General features: G+C 37.3%; 2 protein-coding genes across 4 annotated transcripts in view; one reads left to right on the top strand and one right to left on the bottom strand.

Annotated features, from left to right (window-relative positions):
* The window catches only part of psme4a (proteasome activator subunit 4a), a 30,627-nt gene extending 26,359 nt beyond the window's left edge, over window positions 1–4,268 (bottom strand). Inside the window, exons 1-3 of one of the 2 annotated variants that reach the window (XM_042501665.2) lie at window positions 3,586–4,268; window positions 2,171–2,311; window positions 1,781–1,897 (exon numbers count right to left, since the gene is read on the bottom strand). In XM_042501665.2, the coding sequence (XP_042357599.1) occupies window positions 1,781–1,897; window positions 2,171–2,311; window positions 3,586–3,782 (455 nt within the window). In that variant the 5' untranslated portion in view covers window positions 3,783–4,268. The remainder of the gene's footprint in view (window positions 1–1,780; window positions 1,898–2,170; window positions 2,312–3,585) is intronic. The other variant, XM_088086380.1, reaches the window with a different exon arrangement.
* Window positions 4,269–5,632: 1,364 nt separating this feature from the next.
* The window catches only part of wdr27 (WD repeat domain 27), a 48,074-nt gene continuing 34,080 nt past the window's right edge, over window positions 5,633–19,626 (top strand). For both annotated transcript variants that reach the window (XM_042502783.2, XM_088086865.1), the window contains exons 1-13: window positions 5,633–5,962; window positions 7,057–7,198; window positions 7,440–7,564; window positions 7,823–7,936; window positions 8,073–8,124; window positions 8,510–8,580; window positions 8,658–8,772; window positions 9,419–9,521; window positions 11,354–11,445; window positions 11,637–11,701; window positions 12,156–12,268; window positions 13,118–13,191; window positions 19,424–19,493. In XM_042502783.2, the coding sequence (XP_042358717.2) occupies window positions 5,825–5,962; window positions 7,057–7,198; window positions 7,440–7,564; window positions 7,823–7,936; window positions 8,073–8,124; window positions 8,510–8,580; window positions 8,658–8,772; window positions 9,419–9,521; window positions 11,354–11,445; window positions 11,637–11,701; window positions 12,156–12,268; window positions 13,118–13,191; window positions 19,424–19,493 (1,274 nt within the window). In that variant the 5' untranslated portion in view covers window positions 5,633–5,824. The remainder of the gene's footprint in view (window positions 5,963–7,056; window positions 7,199–7,439; window positions 7,565–7,822; window positions 7,937–8,072; window positions 8,125–8,509; window positions 8,581–8,657; window positions 8,773–9,418; window positions 9,522–11,353; window positions 11,446–11,636; window positions 11,702–12,155; window positions 12,269–13,117; window positions 13,192–19,423; window positions 19,494–19,626) is intronic.

The raw sequence follows: 19,626 nt of genomic DNA, 5'->3' as shown, positions 1-19,626 counted from the left end.
AACATTTAAACTTCTCCCAAAAACTATATGTCACGGTGGATATTGCTCCTTGTTTAAAAAAAAAAAAAGAAAAAAAGTACAGTTATGAAAGGTTTGTGCCGTAAAAAATAGTCTCTTGTTCTTCAACAACTGGTTGAGTTACGCAAACACAGTTACATTTTAATTTAAACTACCAAAAACCCATAAAGTAAACACAGTTAAAACAAAATCAGAAAAAGAAGCATTTCCCTTGAAATACATATCTACAGTAAATAAATATTTTGTGTGTAAATTTCATTGAGGCCGAGTTGTCAAAACACAGAATTAACAAAGTGAACAACGTCCTTCTACCATGTTTTAACACTGATTGACTTTCAAAATATTATAGAAGCTATTCTATCTAAAATTCTAAGTCACTGGTAGTGGATAAATTAAATAAAAACATTCGGTACATTTTGAACAGGACTTTACAATATGAATGAAAAGGCAGTTAACCTGTGTTAAAACGGATGTGCCTTTGTTTGAAGTTTTTAGCATTGTATGGGTTACTCATGTTAACCTTAACAAGGGGCTAATTCCTGTTTGTGCTTAGTTACAGTCTTAAAGGTGCAGTGTGTAGGATGTAGGGGGATATATCAGCAGAAATGGAATATAATATAAAACGTATGTTTTCTTATATATAATAAGAATTGTTGTGTTTTTGTTGCCTTAGAATGATTATGTGTGTTTATATCTACATAGGGTGTGAATCCTCATCTTTGGAGATTGCCATGTTGTTCTGCCATTTTTTCTACAGTACCCCAGGATGGACAAAACCAATCCAGGCTTTAGATAAGGATACTGGCATTTTGGTATCAGCCACCACAGTTAGCAGCCCCTCTGCGATGAGAGCGTCAGAAAAATAATTATTGTTTTGACATGAAACTGCTTCAATTAAGCGTTTTTACTGGTTTAAATAATTTGATGCATTTGTTTTGGAGAGGAAGAGACCTCTGAGGAAAAATTATCTCCTGGTAAATACCTCCTCAACACCTGGATCTTAAGTTATCAGAGGAAAAAAAGGTAAGCACAAATTAGCAGGTGTTGGGCTAGCGACCTGTCTGCGCCCAGCTTAACAGCGTTGAAGAAACACTGAACTATAGCATGAAACTGCTTTACTTTATGTTTTTATCAGGGAAATCGCTGGGTGCATTTGTTTTGGAGAGGAAGAGACCTCTGTGGATAATTTGGCTCCCAGTAAAAACCTCCTGAACAATGAGACTAAAGTAGTTCTAACCTGGAGAAGTTTCAGCTGGTCGCAATTGGCAATCCTCACTGTTGGATACCACTTAATCCCCCCAAATCTTACACACTGTGCCTCTTATTAAATCTTACAAACTTCAATCGGTGATTTCTGTCTTTCTCATATCGACATTAGCTTTGATTGATTGATTTTAAAATGATTGTTCTGTTTTATACATTTTTTTCTCCTATTTTTTTTAACTTTACTATTAACAAAATCTGAGAAATTGAATTTGCAGGGGGAAAAAAACACTCCAGAGATTCTGCTAGAGTTTGATGACAACTGGCAACTTAAATGGGATGTAACTTAAGTAAAGTAAAATGAAAACACTTTCATTTCTGAATGTGGCTTCTAAACATTATTTGATGTACCACACAACCAACAAATATGTGCAACTTAAATAGAGTGAATGTGCCTTCCTTGTTGGATAAGTCAATAGCATTTCTGAAAATTCTATGACCAAGCAAGCTTCTAAAAAACGAATTATGTCAACAGCAACCGTAACGAACAGAGGCATACTTGGGAAACCAGTTGAGGCCCAGATGCTCTGTCTTGGAGAAAAGAATCCTGTCATGCAGCTCGTACAGTGGTCTCCATCTCAACTCAAGGTCCTCCCTCGACAGAAGTTCCCTTTTCCTGTTAGATGAATAAGACATGCAAAAAGATAAGAATAAACACACAGAAACTAGCTCATCATAAAGCCTTATTCTATGAAAAAGTCTATAATATCACACATTTTATTATTAGTGGTAAAGTTGCAGCAACTTAACTCTCGAAAAAAACAAAAAACAGTCAATATTACCTTTAACTGTTCAATTTCAACATTAGTCACGTTGTGTATGTGTTAAATAACTGTGTGTTTAACATGTGTACAAATCGTTGAGTAGAACAGATGGGGCCCATTCTTACTTGAGGAGGTTGATAAGAAGCCGTGCGAGGCCCTGCATCATGCTGATCTCCAGTTTGGGAATCGTCACTAGCTCGTAGAGCAACTTGATGAACAGCACATGGTCTTCTTTGCTGAACTTCCGCCCATACAGTCTCATGTACCTAAATATCAAGAACAGATTTAGGGATAATTGCTCCAGTTTCGACATGCATAATAATTGGTCAGCGCCCCTGTGAGCATCATTATCAACACAAACATAAGGTGTTTTTGTTCTCTCATGTGTGAAATAAAAGAAAAAGAGTATTATAACAAACACAGACATCCAATTTTTAAGCAAACAGGTCAATTTTAGAGAGATGAATAAGCATTATTAAGACCTTTGAAAGTGACCGTTGCAAAATGTTTACATCATTTTTAAAATACCAAAATGCCACTGAGCAGAATCTGGGTCAACCCCACAGTAGGCTAAACTTTCCATCTCTCTGAGCCGGCAGTGACTCACTCTTGGACAGAGCAGTGCGCCAGCATTGGGGACTGAAAGGGATTAAAGACAGCCCGGCAACCAAGTACAACAAAATGTAACAGCACTCGGAGTAATCCACTGTCATATTGACAATATTTCTTCTGGCACAATGTGACACATGACTGAGAAACTGAAAGATAAATGCTATGGCAGGGTAACATATAGTACTTTAAGTTACTGTCTTTAGTAAAGTTATGATAAACAAGTATGGCTTTTCTGATAAACAGTAAACACCCATCAGATAACTGATCTTCTGTACAAACATGACATTGCGTATCAGCTGGCAGTAATTCATTGAAGAAATATCATGGGGGAAATCATAAATCCATTAAATTACAATTTGTTATTTCTATTTTGGGATACCTGGTGTTGTCACCTGACTCAATGAGAAAACACAAGATCAACAGAATCCTACTGTTATGCTTTTGTTCCGGATTTGACATTTTCAATGGCATATGCAACAGCCTGTTATTGCACTGCACTGCCTGGGTCAGGCTGTGTATTTGACTTCTATTACCCCGATTATGAAACCAACCCGCCCTTAATCAGATACACAGGCCAGTTTGTAGTTTCCAGACTTAGATAACACTTACTCCATAAAAACATAACTTTCTAACGTTATGCTATTAAAACATAACAAAAACAATGACATTGGGTTTTTACAGAAGAAATCCAGAGCTTGTCGTTAATCTAAGTGTGAAACATTAGTTTTGACAAGAACAAACCGTTAGCCTAGCAAATATTATAATTTTAATGTTGCCCTACAGCCAAATACATAAATACACAAAGAAATGTTACACAATGACTCGTGTTACGGTAAAGTTTAATTACTTCAACAGGCTCGAAGTCAGAAATGAAGAGATCACTTTGTACAGTAATGTTTCGTGAAGATACCAAAGATTAACTACTTACGTGGAAAGTTTCCTCGTCCAAAACAGCACACCGGGCCATATCTCTTTGAGCTGAACAGCTCGGCACAAGTTTCCCTTTATTTTACTCAAAAGATCATTGGATTCATCATCTAGCCTATCCGCGTACGGCAGAAGTTTGTTGTATACGATGTCTTTTTGAGGAACAAACCCCAGTTTGTCTGACTGCGCCTTTTTCATATTACAATCCCAACCGGCTAGCTTAATTATGCTAGCAAATGGGAACGTTAACTCCGTTTAACTTCGGGTTGTCGGTGCACGTTGTTATGCTACTTGGCTAATATAACGGTTAGCAACTCCCCAGCTAGCTACCCTCTCTAAAGAATCGGTAAGGCTGTTAATGGCCCACACAGTGACTAAGTTATGGGATTCACAAGTTGAAGAAACGCTAGCTAGCCATCTAGCGTAAGTTAAGTTAGCTTCCTTGAAATGTTAACATTACCGGTACCATCTTTAAAACGTGTTAAGGCTAACGAAAAAAGCCCCGACTATATCCAGAAACCGCGTTGGCACTCGAATTCCTCTCTTTCGGCTAATCCTAAAAACCTGACAACCAGCTAACGGTCTAGCTAAAGTTAGCTCTCTACTACAAGCGCACAGTCATATCCCAAGGACTGTCAACGTCGACTGATTCATCCAACTACAGCAAAGCAGACGGCAGACGACACCCAGCTACAAGCTACACAACACATCCGTCACATCCGCTAACTGCTGGGTGAACTACACTTCCCAGCATTCCCCTCTTCATTCATTCTTTTTATAACTGCTTATCCTTTAAACAGGATGACTTAAAATCCACTTAGGACGCAAGACCTCGTGTCCTCTGATGCCTTTTGTACTACAGTGACGTTAATTTGCTGTTTGTTCAGGCCGGAAATACTCATTGCAAAGTATCAGTTATTTAGTAACACATCTTATTTTCAGGCATTTTACTGGAGATAAGTAATTATTGACTGACTGTTAGTGTTAGCCTAACCATGACTGCTAACCCCAGTTTAATCACAAATCACATTCTCACGATTTTCTTTTAATACTTCAATGGCATTAGTTTTCCTTTACTGCTTTAAGATGCCTTTCACAAGCAATACAGCACCCTGAGCATATTGGTGCGATTTCTTTCAAAACCAAGGAAAACGGGATGAGCAACTTGGCAATTATGTTGCACAGATAGCAAAAAATTGGATGTAGAAATTATTTTTTTAAAAATCCTGAAAAATGTCTAGGGAAAGAAGACAAGGTTAGAGGGAAACTATATAATTATGATAACATACTTTAAAAAGTTGTTAGAGATTATTATTATTTACTATTATTATTACTACTACTACTACTACTATTATTACTATTATTGTGATAGTTGTTGATAGATATTATGATAGTACCTTTTCCAGGCCATTTCCTTATTTATTTGTTTTTAACTGTTTTTCTATTATTTTCTGTTATTTTCTTTCTTTATTTTTTTTAAAAATAATTTTTGGGTAATTTTATTTCACTTTTTTTCTTTTTTTTTTTTTTTTTTTTTTTTACAAATTTCTTGCGATTTTTTAGTCATTTTTTTCTCAAGTTGCTCATTGCCTCCTACGGTATGGAGGCCAACCCGTCACTTCACAGGTACTACCATAGACTTTATATACAGTCTTATAATACATCCATGGGTACTACAGGTGAGCAGTGATCGCCATCTTGTGTTGAAATGCAGCAGTACAAGAGTATGATTGTATCAGAGAAGAAGTCTCACTCTGACCATACTTCTAAGTACCACGGAGGTAAAACAATTGACCGGTGCTCAGAGACGAATACATATAACCCGAGTTTCTAGGCTGCCTCTATACAGTCTTGCAGTAAAGTGAAGTGTTCTGATTTTTTTTATAATACCCGAAGCGTTTATGCTTATCGTATTAAGGAAACAAGTTAAGAGGCAGCGCAAATTTAAATTACCAAGGTTAGTTTTTCCACTTATGTGTAAAACGTCGCTTTACAATAGACAATCTGTTGTAACGGAAATTGATATAGGTTAGTGTCGGTGTCTTAGCAACCTCCATTTGTCCACCTGAAACTTCTGCGTCCAGCAAACGTTACAAACAAAAGTACCTGTACAGCTAGTGTTAAAAGATGATTCCTCGACCACATATGACGGGAATTTGCTAGCGCTATTTTTTTTTCTGGCGGCAAAACACTACACTAACGTTTTTGTTTTGTGTTTTCTTTACCTGACAGCAGCAAAGATGGTGACTGAAAAGCTCAGTTTAACTTGTGATAGACTCCTGTCACACCGACAGCTCGCATGTTGTCACTCTTACTGTGGTCTACCTCTTCATGGCAAGGAAATGCTGATTTACAATACCATGGAAGTAAAACAGCAGGTTTGTTTTTATTGCTTGTGTACACAAACATCTCTCCAAGTATTATTTTTTATTAAAAATGTCATTAGCTAGCTAGCTAGCTAAATTGCAAGTAAAACAGTGACTTATGTTTGCTGAGTTAACGTTAGCTACAGTGGTGCAATGTAACCAAGTACATTTACTAAGGTATTAATTCGAGGCACTTGTACTTTAGTTAAGTCTATTCTTCTCATGCCACTTTATACTTCCACTTTTCTACATTTACACTTTTTACTTCATTACATATGTCTGAAAACTTAAGTTACTGTTAAAAAAATAAGATTTTCTTTATGCATAAAAATTGAACTGAAATTCAACTGAAACAATTAGTAAATTAATCAGTAGTTGATTGATATTTGATTGATAGAGAACCCCAGTAATAAGCCCTAAAACGTCATCCCTGGGGCAATCATTTGGCAACTACAGGTATTCTTTGATAATCATTTAACTTGTTTTCTAATTTTTGAATTTTTAATCATTCTGGGTTTTGTTTTTGTTTGTTTGTTAATTTATTTTTCTAGATTTGTCTGCATCTGGTACTTTTACTTTAATACTTAAAGTTCATGTTCTCGAACATACTTGTTTTATTTAAGTAACATTTTCAATGCAGGACTTTTACCCTTAACAAAGTATTTTCACAGTGTGTTATGATTCATTTTATTTACGAAAAGGGTAATACTTCCTCCAACACTGGAGAGTTAATGTTAGGTTAAGTAATATTAGTCCCCATGTGTTATGTGAATATGATTTTTTTCACATTGTTTTTAACATCAATTATTCATTTTGTATGTAGGCTCAATATTCTGTATATGTCATATGAAACACATTTTAAAAATACTGAATAAAATTAAATAAAGTACTCTTAATATTTGTAGAAATTGGCCACAATTTTGGAAGATAACATAGCACCTTGCTATGTTGACCTTGCAATGTAATTTATGTTGATTTCTTTTAAGATGGAAAAAGAAAATCTCAGTCTGCCTATTTCTTATTGACCTAATGTATGGTCGAGGAGCTATAAATAGAATGACCTTGTTATAATGTAGGCTACTGTTTATGAGTGTTTTTTTTCACAGCCTCTGCTGCTAACTGGCCACCATGGTGAGATCAGTGCCATGACCTTTGGAAAACGAAGTGGACCTGTTCTCCTCTGCTCTGCCTCTGCTGACTATATCATTGTCTGGGATATTGAACTGTGCCAGAAGAGAACACAGGAGGGTGAGGAAATTGTTCAGTGTGTGTGCAGTGCGCCGTAATAAAGAGTTTGGTCGGTTGTTTTCTCTGCTTTGTTACAGAGCATCCTTGCGGCACATATCACGTATGCTGTAGTTTGATTAAAATCATTTTCTTGAGTGAAAATCTTAACAAACCTGCCGAAATATTGCCAGATAGGTCACTCATGTTTACTATTATTGTGAACTTTATTTGAATATGAACAGATTAATTGATTTGTTTGCAGGTAAAGTTGCAGCTGGAACAGTTATCGGGACTTTATTGGGTGAAGTCGTCCATCTTTCATTCTGTTTCTCTGATGAACGAGTGGCAGCATGCTCAGGAGCAACTGTATATATTCTCTGCTCAAAGGTACAAGATGATGCACATTATAAGTTTCTGAATACTTTTGGGGCTTATATGTTGGCTTAAATTGTAACTTTTTATTGCGTACAAGAATTACAAATACTTAAATACTTTGCACTTTGTTTCACTTCACTATGATTTATTGGATCTACGTTATGACACATCTTTATCAAAAGATGTGTAAAATAGTTTCTCCATGGTGGCTTGGTAGCCATCACAGGTAACTTAATATTATCCAAGTTTTATTGTTGTTTTCCTCATCAGAGACAGGATGTGATCTCTACCTTGACCAGCCACCTTGGACCTTTAACATCTGCAGAGTTCTGTCCTTGGAACAAAGACATTCTTGTCACCACATCAGAGGACCGCACTTTTAAGGTACTAAATTAAGAATCACAAATGACGGAGTCAAAAACGATCACACTTTTTATTTGTACTAAATGCCAAATATTACTTGCACACACTGTAATTGGGTTTGAACAACTAAACAGGACATTTCCATGTCTTTTTTCAGGTGTGGAATTTACAAACTGAAGCTGTTTGCTACCAGTCTTTTGTGCTTTCAGGTATGATGCTACTATTAAAAATCTTGTTAAAGTAAATCAGTCTCCCTGTCCACAACATTTGACATTCAAAGGCCCAAGTCTTTCTGTTAACTTTATATAACAGAGGTGGTAGATTAAGTGGCATCTATTTAAAATCAGGATCTGTTAGTGTATAGATTAGCTGCAAACATCAAAATATAAATGTTAAAGCTTATCTTTCAACAATGGTAAGGCTTAACTACAAGTTGTTTGAACTTAATGATTAAGAAATAAAACATTAAAACATATATAAACATATATATATTAAAACATATTAATAGCGTGTTTTGCATTGTGGCTGTTGTAGAGATGTCCAGGGCCTAGCAAAGTGCCTAATGTGTCATATTCTTTCTCTCGAATTCTTCAGCGTATCCGCTGCTCAGTGTGTTCTTTTTGGAGGAGAACAGGCACTTAATCACTGGCTCATCTGACGGACAGGTGAGTAACTGATGCACACAGCCCTGAACAGCTTGTATTCCACATGTGTGTAACACACCTGTACCTGCTTGGTTTAGCTGTGGTGCTTTTCTCTCCGTGATGACCACAATTGTGACCTGGTGACCAAAATGGACCTCCAGAAGATGGAAAAAAGACATCAAATGCACCAACAGACTGTGAGCCATCAAGCAGGTGATGTTACTGGTCTATCAAACAAACAGTGATGCTCTATGTGTTCAAATCTCCACGCTACCATACTTTATAGTATGCCAGAAAAAGATTTAGTATGTACTAGTGCATAGTATGTCAAATGCATATGCCACAAATACCAGAAGATGCAACTGCATTCAGTCACATCTCGCAGTATGTAAGACAGAATGCTTTTCTGGCTATTCTGACCCACAATCCTCTGCACAGCCAAAGATTTGTCACAATGACAGAACCACAACAGCTCATTAACATCTCACAGAAGCCACAGTAACAAATGACAGTGCATTCAAGTGACTGATGACCAGTCGAAAAATAGTAATAACTGGAATAGTTTATACGTATTTTTTTTATCATGGGTATAATATTGCATTTTAGAATCTAAAAGGTATGCGGTTATTATTTAGAATTTAAAACTACGTGCATTGAAAGGTAACAACAGCAGAGCTCTCCGGATTGATCTCCATTTCAGGCGAGCTTGACTAATCGTTTGCCTTACGCTGTTTCCATCTTCAATTAACCAAATAGTCAACTCACACACTTTTGTATTTCCAAGGTAATGTTACATGATAACATTAATTTTACTATTACTTTTACACTACTATTTTGGTATTTTGATATTTTCCTCCAGGGTCAGCAGAACAATCAGCTGTAGATAAAATGGAGACTTCAAAACCTGTCCTTGAAATGGCTTTATGTACCTCATTCACTGGCACCAGTATTGAGCTTGAAAAGTAAGTGAATAATCTTCATAGCATTCATAAAAAATGTGAAATATTTATATGATTTTTGGGCCAGGTCACCACAGGAGGTTCCTGACTCAGTGCAACCTGATGCTAAAGGCGACTACTTCTTCATGTTGTCTGATTTCCAGGAACATTTCCTTTAAATTGGCAGGCCCAAATAAGCAGTTACACAATGGATGGATGGATGCATAGGGGAAAATCACATGGTCCAAGGTGGTCTTCATAGTATCAGCATAGAGACCTCACTCTCAAGTGCTCCAAAATGATTAATGAACCCTATTATGTGACTTGACCAGGAAGAAGGGCTGTTTTACGTCATTTGTGACAAGGAATCTTAATGTTGAAGCAAGACATGATACTGTCAACACTGTGGCCACTCTCAGGGGTGTAATTTTGTTCTTATTTCCACAAGGTAAAAGTTGTATGTGATCCAGGAAAATATTACAAAAGCAATGCAAACACAGTTGTCATGAAAAAGCAACACACAAAGCTGCACATTTCTGCCATTAACAATTCATAGATGTCATTCTGTCACCAAAGCCTGGAAAACATCCCTTTACTAAACGCCACATCTTTATGGGTGGCTTGCTGCACGTGTTCACACAGTCACAGAAAATGTCACAGGAAACTTTGCACATCACAGGAAACTTTGCAGGCTCATAGCATAAACTGTTTCAGGCTGTTAAAATATTTGATGTTATGACAGGAAGCAGGTACTTAAAAAGCACAGACATAACTGTCAGTGTATTTTGTGGACCACTGGAATGAAATGGACAGTGTTTCCTTATTGCTCTAATCAAAGCATATGATCTCAGAGCAGTGCCTACATCATCTTTACTCTTGACCCAAACAAAGGCTTTCCTTAATCTAATTCATCTAGTGCATGAAATTATTCATGAAAATAATTTACTGGATTCCTTTGATGGGCTTTAACAGATAAAACTGTTTTGCTCAGGTGCATTTTAGGATAAAGATGCAGCTGGAAGAGTTACTGGCCTTACACCACACAGAAGCCTGTTTACTTATGAAATGAAGGACAAAAGATAAAATAAAGGATTTTTAGTGACTAAAATTGCCATAATACTTCAAATAAGTCATTGTTTTTAAAACATTTATTTATTTGTTGGATAAAACTAAAATTCTTAATTAAGTAACATGATAATTTCACCTGAGCGTTCGCCATGTCAAATTCTTTTGTGTGGTTCCTAGTCATGCGAACATTTAACGCACATTCAGCCAAAATACAAACAGATTTATTGCTAAGATTGGTATGTTAAAGCCATTATGTGTGTAGAATAAAGCCTTCAGGCTTTGGCGCCCCCCAGTTGTAGAATCAAGAAAGACATGGTAGCTAACAGCAGTGAACCCTCCTCTGTAAACATAAACACAACAATTTGAATGGTGCAATAATCACATAAATTTCCACACACAATGGCTCTAATTGTCTCCCTCCTGTACAGAAGCACATGCTCAGCATGAAAATAATGATGCACTAAAATGTAGAATTTGTCTAACAATATTATAGCCCCAGCATGCAGCTCAGTACAGGAAGTGGATTAAAAGGATTCCTCAGACTCAGCTTTCTCCTCTGCCTGGCAGTAGTTTCCATCTTGCTGGGTGTACATAGTTTAGACTACATGAAGTCAAAGGAAACTTGAATAAAAACCTATGGTGACTGCATGCCAGCCACTCCATCACATCAGTATGTTTTTCTTTAGTATGTAATTACATTGTCTTTCCTCAAATGATCTGAAAAATTTGTATTTAAGGGAACTCCTGTAACACTGTTTTCCCATACTTTTCTTTGTGGGCCCCTGCAGGGACAGCAGCTGGTTTTGTATTGGAAGCTCAGATGGCCTGTATGTGGTTGATCTGGCTACCTCAGAACTCCTAACAGTGTTATATTTCAAAGGTAGGCTGCTGGTCGTGACCTCTCTGATTGCTACTGTGCTGCTGTAATATGTGAAAGCATTTATGCACAACTTGTGCACCATTATTCTACTCTATTACTTTAGCAGAAATTCTGTAGGACACACAGATTGATTTCAAACTTAAACAGGTATTTCCTGATGCCAGACTCATAACTGATGTTCATTCTTCTAGATTACCCCAACTTGAGCATCACAATGGCTGGGTCATGGTCAATCTCTCCAGGGCGGAATAACTCTGTAAGTAATTCCAGCAATATCTCGATAAGCCTCATTCCTTACTGAAGACCTTGCAGGACTGGCTACTTTTTTTATTTTGGGTGTATCCTTTCAGATTATGATTAGGAAAAAAAAGTGTAACAATGAAATTAATTTAAAAAAATCATTTTCACTATAATTAGGGTTGTAAGAACATATAGACTTGAGTATCACAATATGATATGTTTTGGTACTGTATCCTCAAAAAAAAACCAATTTCAATATCAATTTTTAGTTAATAGTTTACAATGCCTAGTTTTTCTGTTCTTACAGAAAAGCAGTTATGCAATGCAGCTTAAAATCCCTTTTTTACCATTATCTCCAGCTTCCTCAACATTATTCATATAAGTTTATTTTTTATTTGGCTTTTTTGTGTAATTATGGAATTTTATAATTGTTTTTATATTATTTCATTCTCAAATTCCTTGTTACACAGATGGTGTTTTTAGTGAGCTCTTTGTTTACTCCGTGTGTGGTCTTGTTGGAGTTACCTCTGTGTGACCTTGGGAGGACCTGGTCTTGTGGTGAAGGCTTTTTGGTGTTCCCAAGGTAAACCTAAAATTAAAGGAAAATATTTGGTGACACTACAGTGGTGCATATTGGTATTTTCTCAACTACTTGTATTGTAAACGTTATTCAGTTATTCTGTCGTTTGCTTATTCAGTGGCAGTAGTACACTCCATATAATGCAAGCATCCACAAAAGGCACAAGTAACAACTGCTTTTCTGTAGCTCACGTAATCATTTAGTTCCAGCCAGGAACTGCTCTGCTCAGTGAATGACTTAACTCTGTGAACATTTTTTATATGTCTAAGCTTTTAAATCCGTTTTAATAAAGCTGTCCGAACTGGATGTACTCCTTAATCCAGAAAATCATACTTATTACTCCCACAATAACACCGCTTTACAAATGCCAACATTTCAAAATTGGCCTCTGGGGAAGGAATGAAATTCATTCTGGTATTACCTGTACCATCATAAATGATTATTTAGCAAAATCCACCAGCACCAATAAATACTGATAATTTCATCAACATTATGTGTTTTTCTACTTTAACAAATTTACAATTTATGAGTCGGAGAACAATCATGTCGGCTTGTTATAATTTTCAAAAACAGTGCAGTCGTAGACTTTTGTTGCTTTCTCCCAGAGGAGATTCTCTTATAGAATAAGTGTTGTTTCTTTCTCAGTTGGTGTCTGCCTGTAACTCCCTCTAACGCTTGCATTTCCATATTAACTAAGCATATTATAACCATTTTTGCCATCTCGTTTTTCATGAGTCATCAGTATCATGGTACTGAGAATTAGAAGGACAAATAATCTACAGGCTGGAAAATGCCTCCCTCCTTCATTTCCAGTAACTCCTTTTCCCCATCTCACCCCTCCCTTGTTTTTAGTTCTCCTCCACTGCATGAATCTCCTCTTAATGCTCAGTTGAAGAGGAGGGAGCCAGAGCATCCCAAAAAGAAAGGTCAGCAACAGAACACACACTCCCCTCTCACTTAAGGCTCACACACATAAAATAAAAAGGGTGCTACTGCTGTTTGATGACTTTGGGCTTTAAAAGTATGATCCATTTTATAGTTCACTCCATGTCTGGCTCGTTGTCTATTTTGCTTGGACGCAGACAATTCTCTTTAAGTGTACTTATTGTAGGTTTACAGAAAGTCTGTTTGGCTGTTACAGAAGCTGCTGAGAACCTCCTCATTATCTGTAAGTGTAGAGGATGGAAAAGATTCCTTGCTTTGCATTGTGGGAGTTTCTGATTTGGCTTTGGATGGATTACTGAACTGGCCTACGGACCACAGGCCCAGGGGCCCAAAGTGCCAGCCCCCCGTCCTCCATTTGCAAAATGTCACTGAAATTATCATGTGCTGACCAGGAGAGACTCAAGATGACCACAAAAAGATGCAAATGAACTGCAAAGAGACACAAAATAATGGCAAAAAGAGGCAAAACGACCACAAAGAGACAAAAAACCCCCACAAAAAAACCCGCAAAATGATGACAAAAAAGACACAAAAATATCCCAAAGATATAACGACTACAAAGAGACACAAAAAGACAAAAAACTACCACAAACTCTCTGTGTCTTGTCTTTGTAGGCGACATGGTTGGGCCTTTGCTTCTCTGCACAGGGGCCCATTGCCTCATAATTCACCCATGGACGTGGCATTCATGATTAAGTTTCCTTCATTTTTCATTTACGTTGACTGGTTCTTCAAATAAGCAGCAGTAGCAGTAAGAACTCAACATATTTAGATGGATAAATTGATTATCTCAGTGTGTTGTCGGGTTGCTTTTTGCAGTAGTGGACTGCTAGGTAAAGTAAGCCTTTTTGTGGTTCTTTGGTGTATCATTAAGATCTGGCAACTTGAAACTATTCTGCTGCAGACCTACAGTACAGTATACTGTGGTTTCCATGTTGCTCTCACAGAGAGCTACTGCTGAGAAAGCCAGTATTAGCCGGGCTCCCCGCAGCTGGAGTGAAGGGAGCTGAGTGCCAGACCATGTAGGGGGTCTTCAGGGGAGTTCAGAGGTGCTGCGTGACTGCAGCGTCAGACCGAAAACCACAGACATTTACGGACCAGTGCAACCCACCATGCTGCCGCCATGCATCTCTATATTCTTAAGGATATTTGCACAATTATGTACAAATTACACCATAAACCTCTGTGATTCTTGGAAAGGAAAATATTCTTCCATTGTATGTCTGGCACAAGTATGACAGAGCTTTTTTTTTAAGCACAGATTAGATATCTGTTGTCACGTGACGCTGCCACGATACATAATCATGAAGGAAATCTGGACTCTTGGCTTCTTGATAGGATGATAATCAGCTGCCATTACATTGTGCATGATGTCAGTTGTCTCAAATGCTGTTGCCCAGATTGGGTTGTTTTATAGTTTGATATCAGGGGACTACTAAAGCAGCAATTGGCAATGAATGGCCTTGATTGCATGTGCAGAACTTACTTTAAATGTATCTCACTTTTCCATAGAAAGCGATCGAATCAAGACAGTTTTAGTTACTCAAAATAAATCAGTAATAACAGTATCCAGGAAAAATACAGATGAATTTGACACGAACATTTCATTTTTTTCTGAAACTTGAGATGTTACCAAGGTCAAAAATTTTAAAAGGGGGAAAAGGGGAGACACTTTGAAGAGAGAGATGGGCAAAGCAATCTGTGATACATGGGGGAACTGTGAGGCCTTGACTAATCCAATATCAATGATAATAATAATAATAGTAATCATAATGCATTTGTATAGAACTTCTTAAAACTGCAATTAGAAGGCACCTTACATTTATTTAATTAGGAGAGACAGGTGAATTAAGTAAAGACAACTGTTTAATACAGATTACAGGTGTACAGATTAACAGATGATATGCAATGATTAAGATTTGACAGAAAGACCTTGGTACTTAGACTCTACAGGAAGACTTTGTCATTTCACTGCAGCAATTTAAATGCTCCCATGTAGTTTAGATGCTGGTGGTGGCGGCTGGTGACTCTGCTAAGACTTGGAGGCTGATGAATCTGCAAAGGCTAGGTGGTGATGGGAAGATGGAGGGTGTGCATAACTGCAGTATGAATGTACTAAATGCAAAAAGATAATTTTCAAAGAACAGTAAGATAATTGGCTAACAAAAAGTTGTGTGGCTTTGCAATTGAATAAATGTAATCAGTTCAATTACCAGCCACAGACAATGATGGCAAGAAATTGAGAGTTAGTGTGCATTTAAAGACTGAATGGCAGATGGAAGAGAAATAAATTAGCAGTCTAAGAATGCAAAAGTAAAACGGTCGCTAAATTGAATTTAGTTCACATCTAGCTCTCTATTAAATATTGTGGTTAGTATTTTATTCACATTGCTACATGTAATAGTTCATACTTCGACCTCTCTGTACATTTCCACCCTGTATGCTTCACACATGTTCCACATGGCCAGCATATTCTTCAGGTGCTACATGATTTCTATTGCTGTCAGACCCTTAGTTTGGCTCCATATCCCTAAATTCTCTCAGTCTTCAGTTACCATGCCTCTGATACCTTTTTACAGTACATCTACTATGGCTCCTTTCTCCTACTGTGTGACCCACTTTTCACAGGTCAGTAAGGCAATAACTCATACCAGAGACTCTGGTTACAGTCAAAACAATATCTTATAGACGTATATACCTACCTGCTATGGTTTTTACATTTTTAGAAGCTTAGATTATTTCTTTTTCTTGGGCCACATTCAACAGTGAATTTAGAGGGAGGTCTGAGTTTTCCTATCCCCTGTTCTCTGACTAAGAACAAGAGGTAGTGGTTTATTTTAGAATAAACTCCAGACCTGGCCTGAGCTTTGTCCCTTTTAATGCAGACAACCCAAACAATAAAACTTATCGCTGTCACTTCTTAAAGTCATAGAAACCAAAAAGGTGATGTGTATTTTAAGCCTTGTTAATCCTAACATCCTCACAAACACTTATTTTTTTAAGTCCAACAGGTACAGATCTGAATGGAGCAAATAAAACTTAACTGTAACATTAATAATTTATGGCTGCTTTGGTCATTACATCAGAAGCTAAACATCCTAATGTTTTGAGCTAGACTGTTGAATATCAATATTATGAAACTATTGTGCTGTAATGGCTGAGACAGTTAAGGCTGAAGTCTTACATAATGAGAGCTGTAAAAGGAACCGCTGTGATTTTATGCAGAAATGATTTGACTTGGAAATTTGTCTAAATCTCACTTTGCTTCAATAGTGTTGAGTGTAAAGTCAGCGTAAATTATGAGATTTTTACTGCCCCATTAAATGAAATGACCATTACATATCAGCAGGAGGTTAATAGGGCTTTTGCGCAATGCCAAGTAATTGTGTTGCCAGGTAATTAGATTTCTGGCCCTAAAAGCCTGAGTTTCCTGCATGTAATCTGTTCTGGATCAAAAAATACTTGCAGTACGCCACCTCACACACAACACAGTGGAGGCATGGTGCTACACGTGAGTGACCATTGTCACAAGACCTTTGATTCTCAAGCTAAAAAAACAACTGCACATTTGTTACTTTTTCATACTGTCTTTGCTTATTGATAGCAGAAGCATGTCCATACTCCTTCAGCCCTATGTTTCCTCACCCTAAGTTTCCTCAACCCTATGTTCCCTCCGTCCCGGTGTTCCCTTAGCCCTATGTTCCCTCAGATCAGTACCTCCACTTAAACAGTGGTTTCGCCCCTGTCTTTGTTTATTAAAATTCCACGCATATTTGCCAAAAGGAGAGTGGCAATGGGCATGGCATGTCACATATTTCATAAATTTATGGACAGATTTACTAAAAACTTTGTGTAAAAGTTTGTCACGTGCTAAATTGACCAAAGGGGGGGGGCGTAGCTATCACAAAAAGGTGTATAACTTCTGATCAGTTTCATGCTATGCCACAAAACTTTGACAAAAAGTTTTTTATGGGAAAAGGAACAACTGATTAACTTTCCACTCTGACTGACAAAAAGGGGGCATCGCAGTGGGTGAGGTCTATCACAAAAAGGTGCATAACTTCTCATCGGTTTCACACAACTTTGACATTAGGTTTGTCATGGGGCCAAGGAACAACTGACTCATTTCCACCCTAATTAAACCTAGGAAAAAATTTTGAAATATGCAACCAATAAAATCCCCTCCCCTCCTTTCAGGCCTCCATCCAAAGCACTCCTCCAAACTGAGGACAAACAAATAACCATCAGAAAGAGAAGATTTCTCTAATCTATAATACGCTGAGCCAGGACAGGCTAATTCATAGTCCAGAAGTAGGCCTAGGGCGCCCATAGTCAGCAGTTGCTTGCCTTTCCGTAGTCCAGTTATACCCACCCAAAGCCTACATTTCCCACTTTGCGCATCATTTTTCTTTTCTGCCAGAAGTTACAGATCAAAAAGGACATATGTCCATCAGAGCAACAAACAATATATTCCTATCTCTGGCTCATCCGTCTTTTCACATTTATGAGGAAGAACAAAGTCTGAGGGAACAAAGGGCCTATTTGGATGGATTTTTCTTTCCTAAGAATGAGGGAACATAGGGCTGAGGGAACATGGGCATGACCCCTTGATGGCATACAATACCAATTAAACCTAAGTCAAATACCAAGTTCACCGAAAACTCTTGCATTTAAATTTAATAAACACATGCTGCAATAATACATTTAATAATGATGTGTTTTATTCAAAAGTGCCTTTAAAGTTACCCAAGGACACTTTACAAAAACCAGATGAGACAGTCAATACATAAAGATAGCAAAAACAATAATAATGAACAAAGAACAGCAGCAACAGATGCATCAGGAAAGGCTAATCTAACAATGAAAGCAGCTTCATGGAAAAAATCTTAAACTGAGCTAAGTAAAGACATGAGATTATTGCCTTCACAAAAGCAACACTGCATGACGAAAACAGAATTATCCTTCGGGGCTGAATAGATAAAGAAACAACATGTACCTAAACAAACTCACATTTCACTTCAAACTCCAAGGAGAAGGGAACAGATTAATTGTTCAGAGGTTGTCGAGTGTACCTAAGAGGAAAATACCCTTAAAGCCAAAACTGGAGTGAACATTGGCACTGCTGATCAAAGATGAAACACACTAAGATAAGAGATGATTTAAAAGAAATCCAGATGTGCTTCTTCTTATTTTTACTGGTTGGTTTCTCTTGTATTAAATTCATCATTGTGTTGGGAAACATGCTGACTCTGAAGTGAGCCTGTTTAGCTGTGATGTATTAGCAAATTAAAACTACTGTCTATTTCTAACTTGATATGAAGGTATTAACTGTAGGTTTGCTTGTGGTTATTGACTGTCATCAGGGATTCACCCATCAGGGGTTTCCTTTTCAAAAAGCTATGCAGATTAGTTTAAATGTCATATAACATAAACTACTGCTATAAACAAAGATCTGCAGGACGGGATCGCACTACAGTACCAATAAATCTGCGCTTTTCAACTTCATCTTCAAAATCAATGGAGAGAAATTAAAGAGCTTTATCTTAACAGCTCAGTGACACAGTTAACCTGTCCATGTTTACTTGTGGTTTGTAGTTTTGGTGGTCAGCTACATCCATTGATGAATAGGTCTTGGGGAAATTTCTGCATAGATGATTAACTAGTGTTGAGTCAGAGTCAACACTGTAAACCAAATCAGTATATTTTTTTCTGATGCAACTTAAGTCCTAAATTGCCACTCAGAGATTATGTGACTTTTTTTTGCTTTGCCTGTATTTGACAGGAGAACAGCTTTTGGAAAGCCTCACACATTTTAATGGTTGTGGAAAAAGTGAGCTCATTGTAATATAGTAAAGGCACTGACAGCGAACAGGGAGCAGAATGAACCATCCCACAGTTTGTGGCTTATGCACTTAATGCTCACAGCACAAAGTGGTCACCCAAAAATATTGTATCTTCCTTTCCTAGAATAATCCACGAAAAGCAACCGCAGTATAATAAGTAGCTGTATCCTAAATATGGAAAATAATGAACAAGAGTCTTTTCATCTTTCAACCTTTGACTCATATTGTAGCATCTCATTTGTAAATAGGACTCTGTCTTTGTAATATCTTTTTTCTTTCTTTCAGACATACATACTGTTTATTTATGCTTGTTCATATTGCAAGTAGTGTTTGTCAGTCTGTGTCTAATGGACCTTATCTTTTTACAAAGGAGGAATAAAGGAGCAGCCTCTGGTCTTCCACTCGAAAGTGAAGTCATCTGGATATAACACTGCCCCAAGGTAAGTTCACAGAGTAAGTTTTTGCTGAATAAAAAAATCAAATTACAATGTATTGCCATGTCCAAAAATTGGATGAGGGAAAATAGCAACATTAATGTGAAAGTGAGTGGAATGTTTATTTTTCCTTTTTCTG

Source organism: Plectropomus leopardus, chromosome 13 (assembly GCF_026936395.1).
Source record: "Plectropomus leopardus strain MGB_pleo_1.0 chromosome 13, ASM2693639v1, whole genome shotgun sequence".
In the NCBI taxonomy this organism is placed as follows: Eukaryota; Metazoa; Chordata; class Actinopteri; order Perciformes; family Serranidae; genus Plectropomus; species Plectropomus leopardus.
This window is presented reverse-complemented; position numbering and strand designations above follow the sequence as displayed.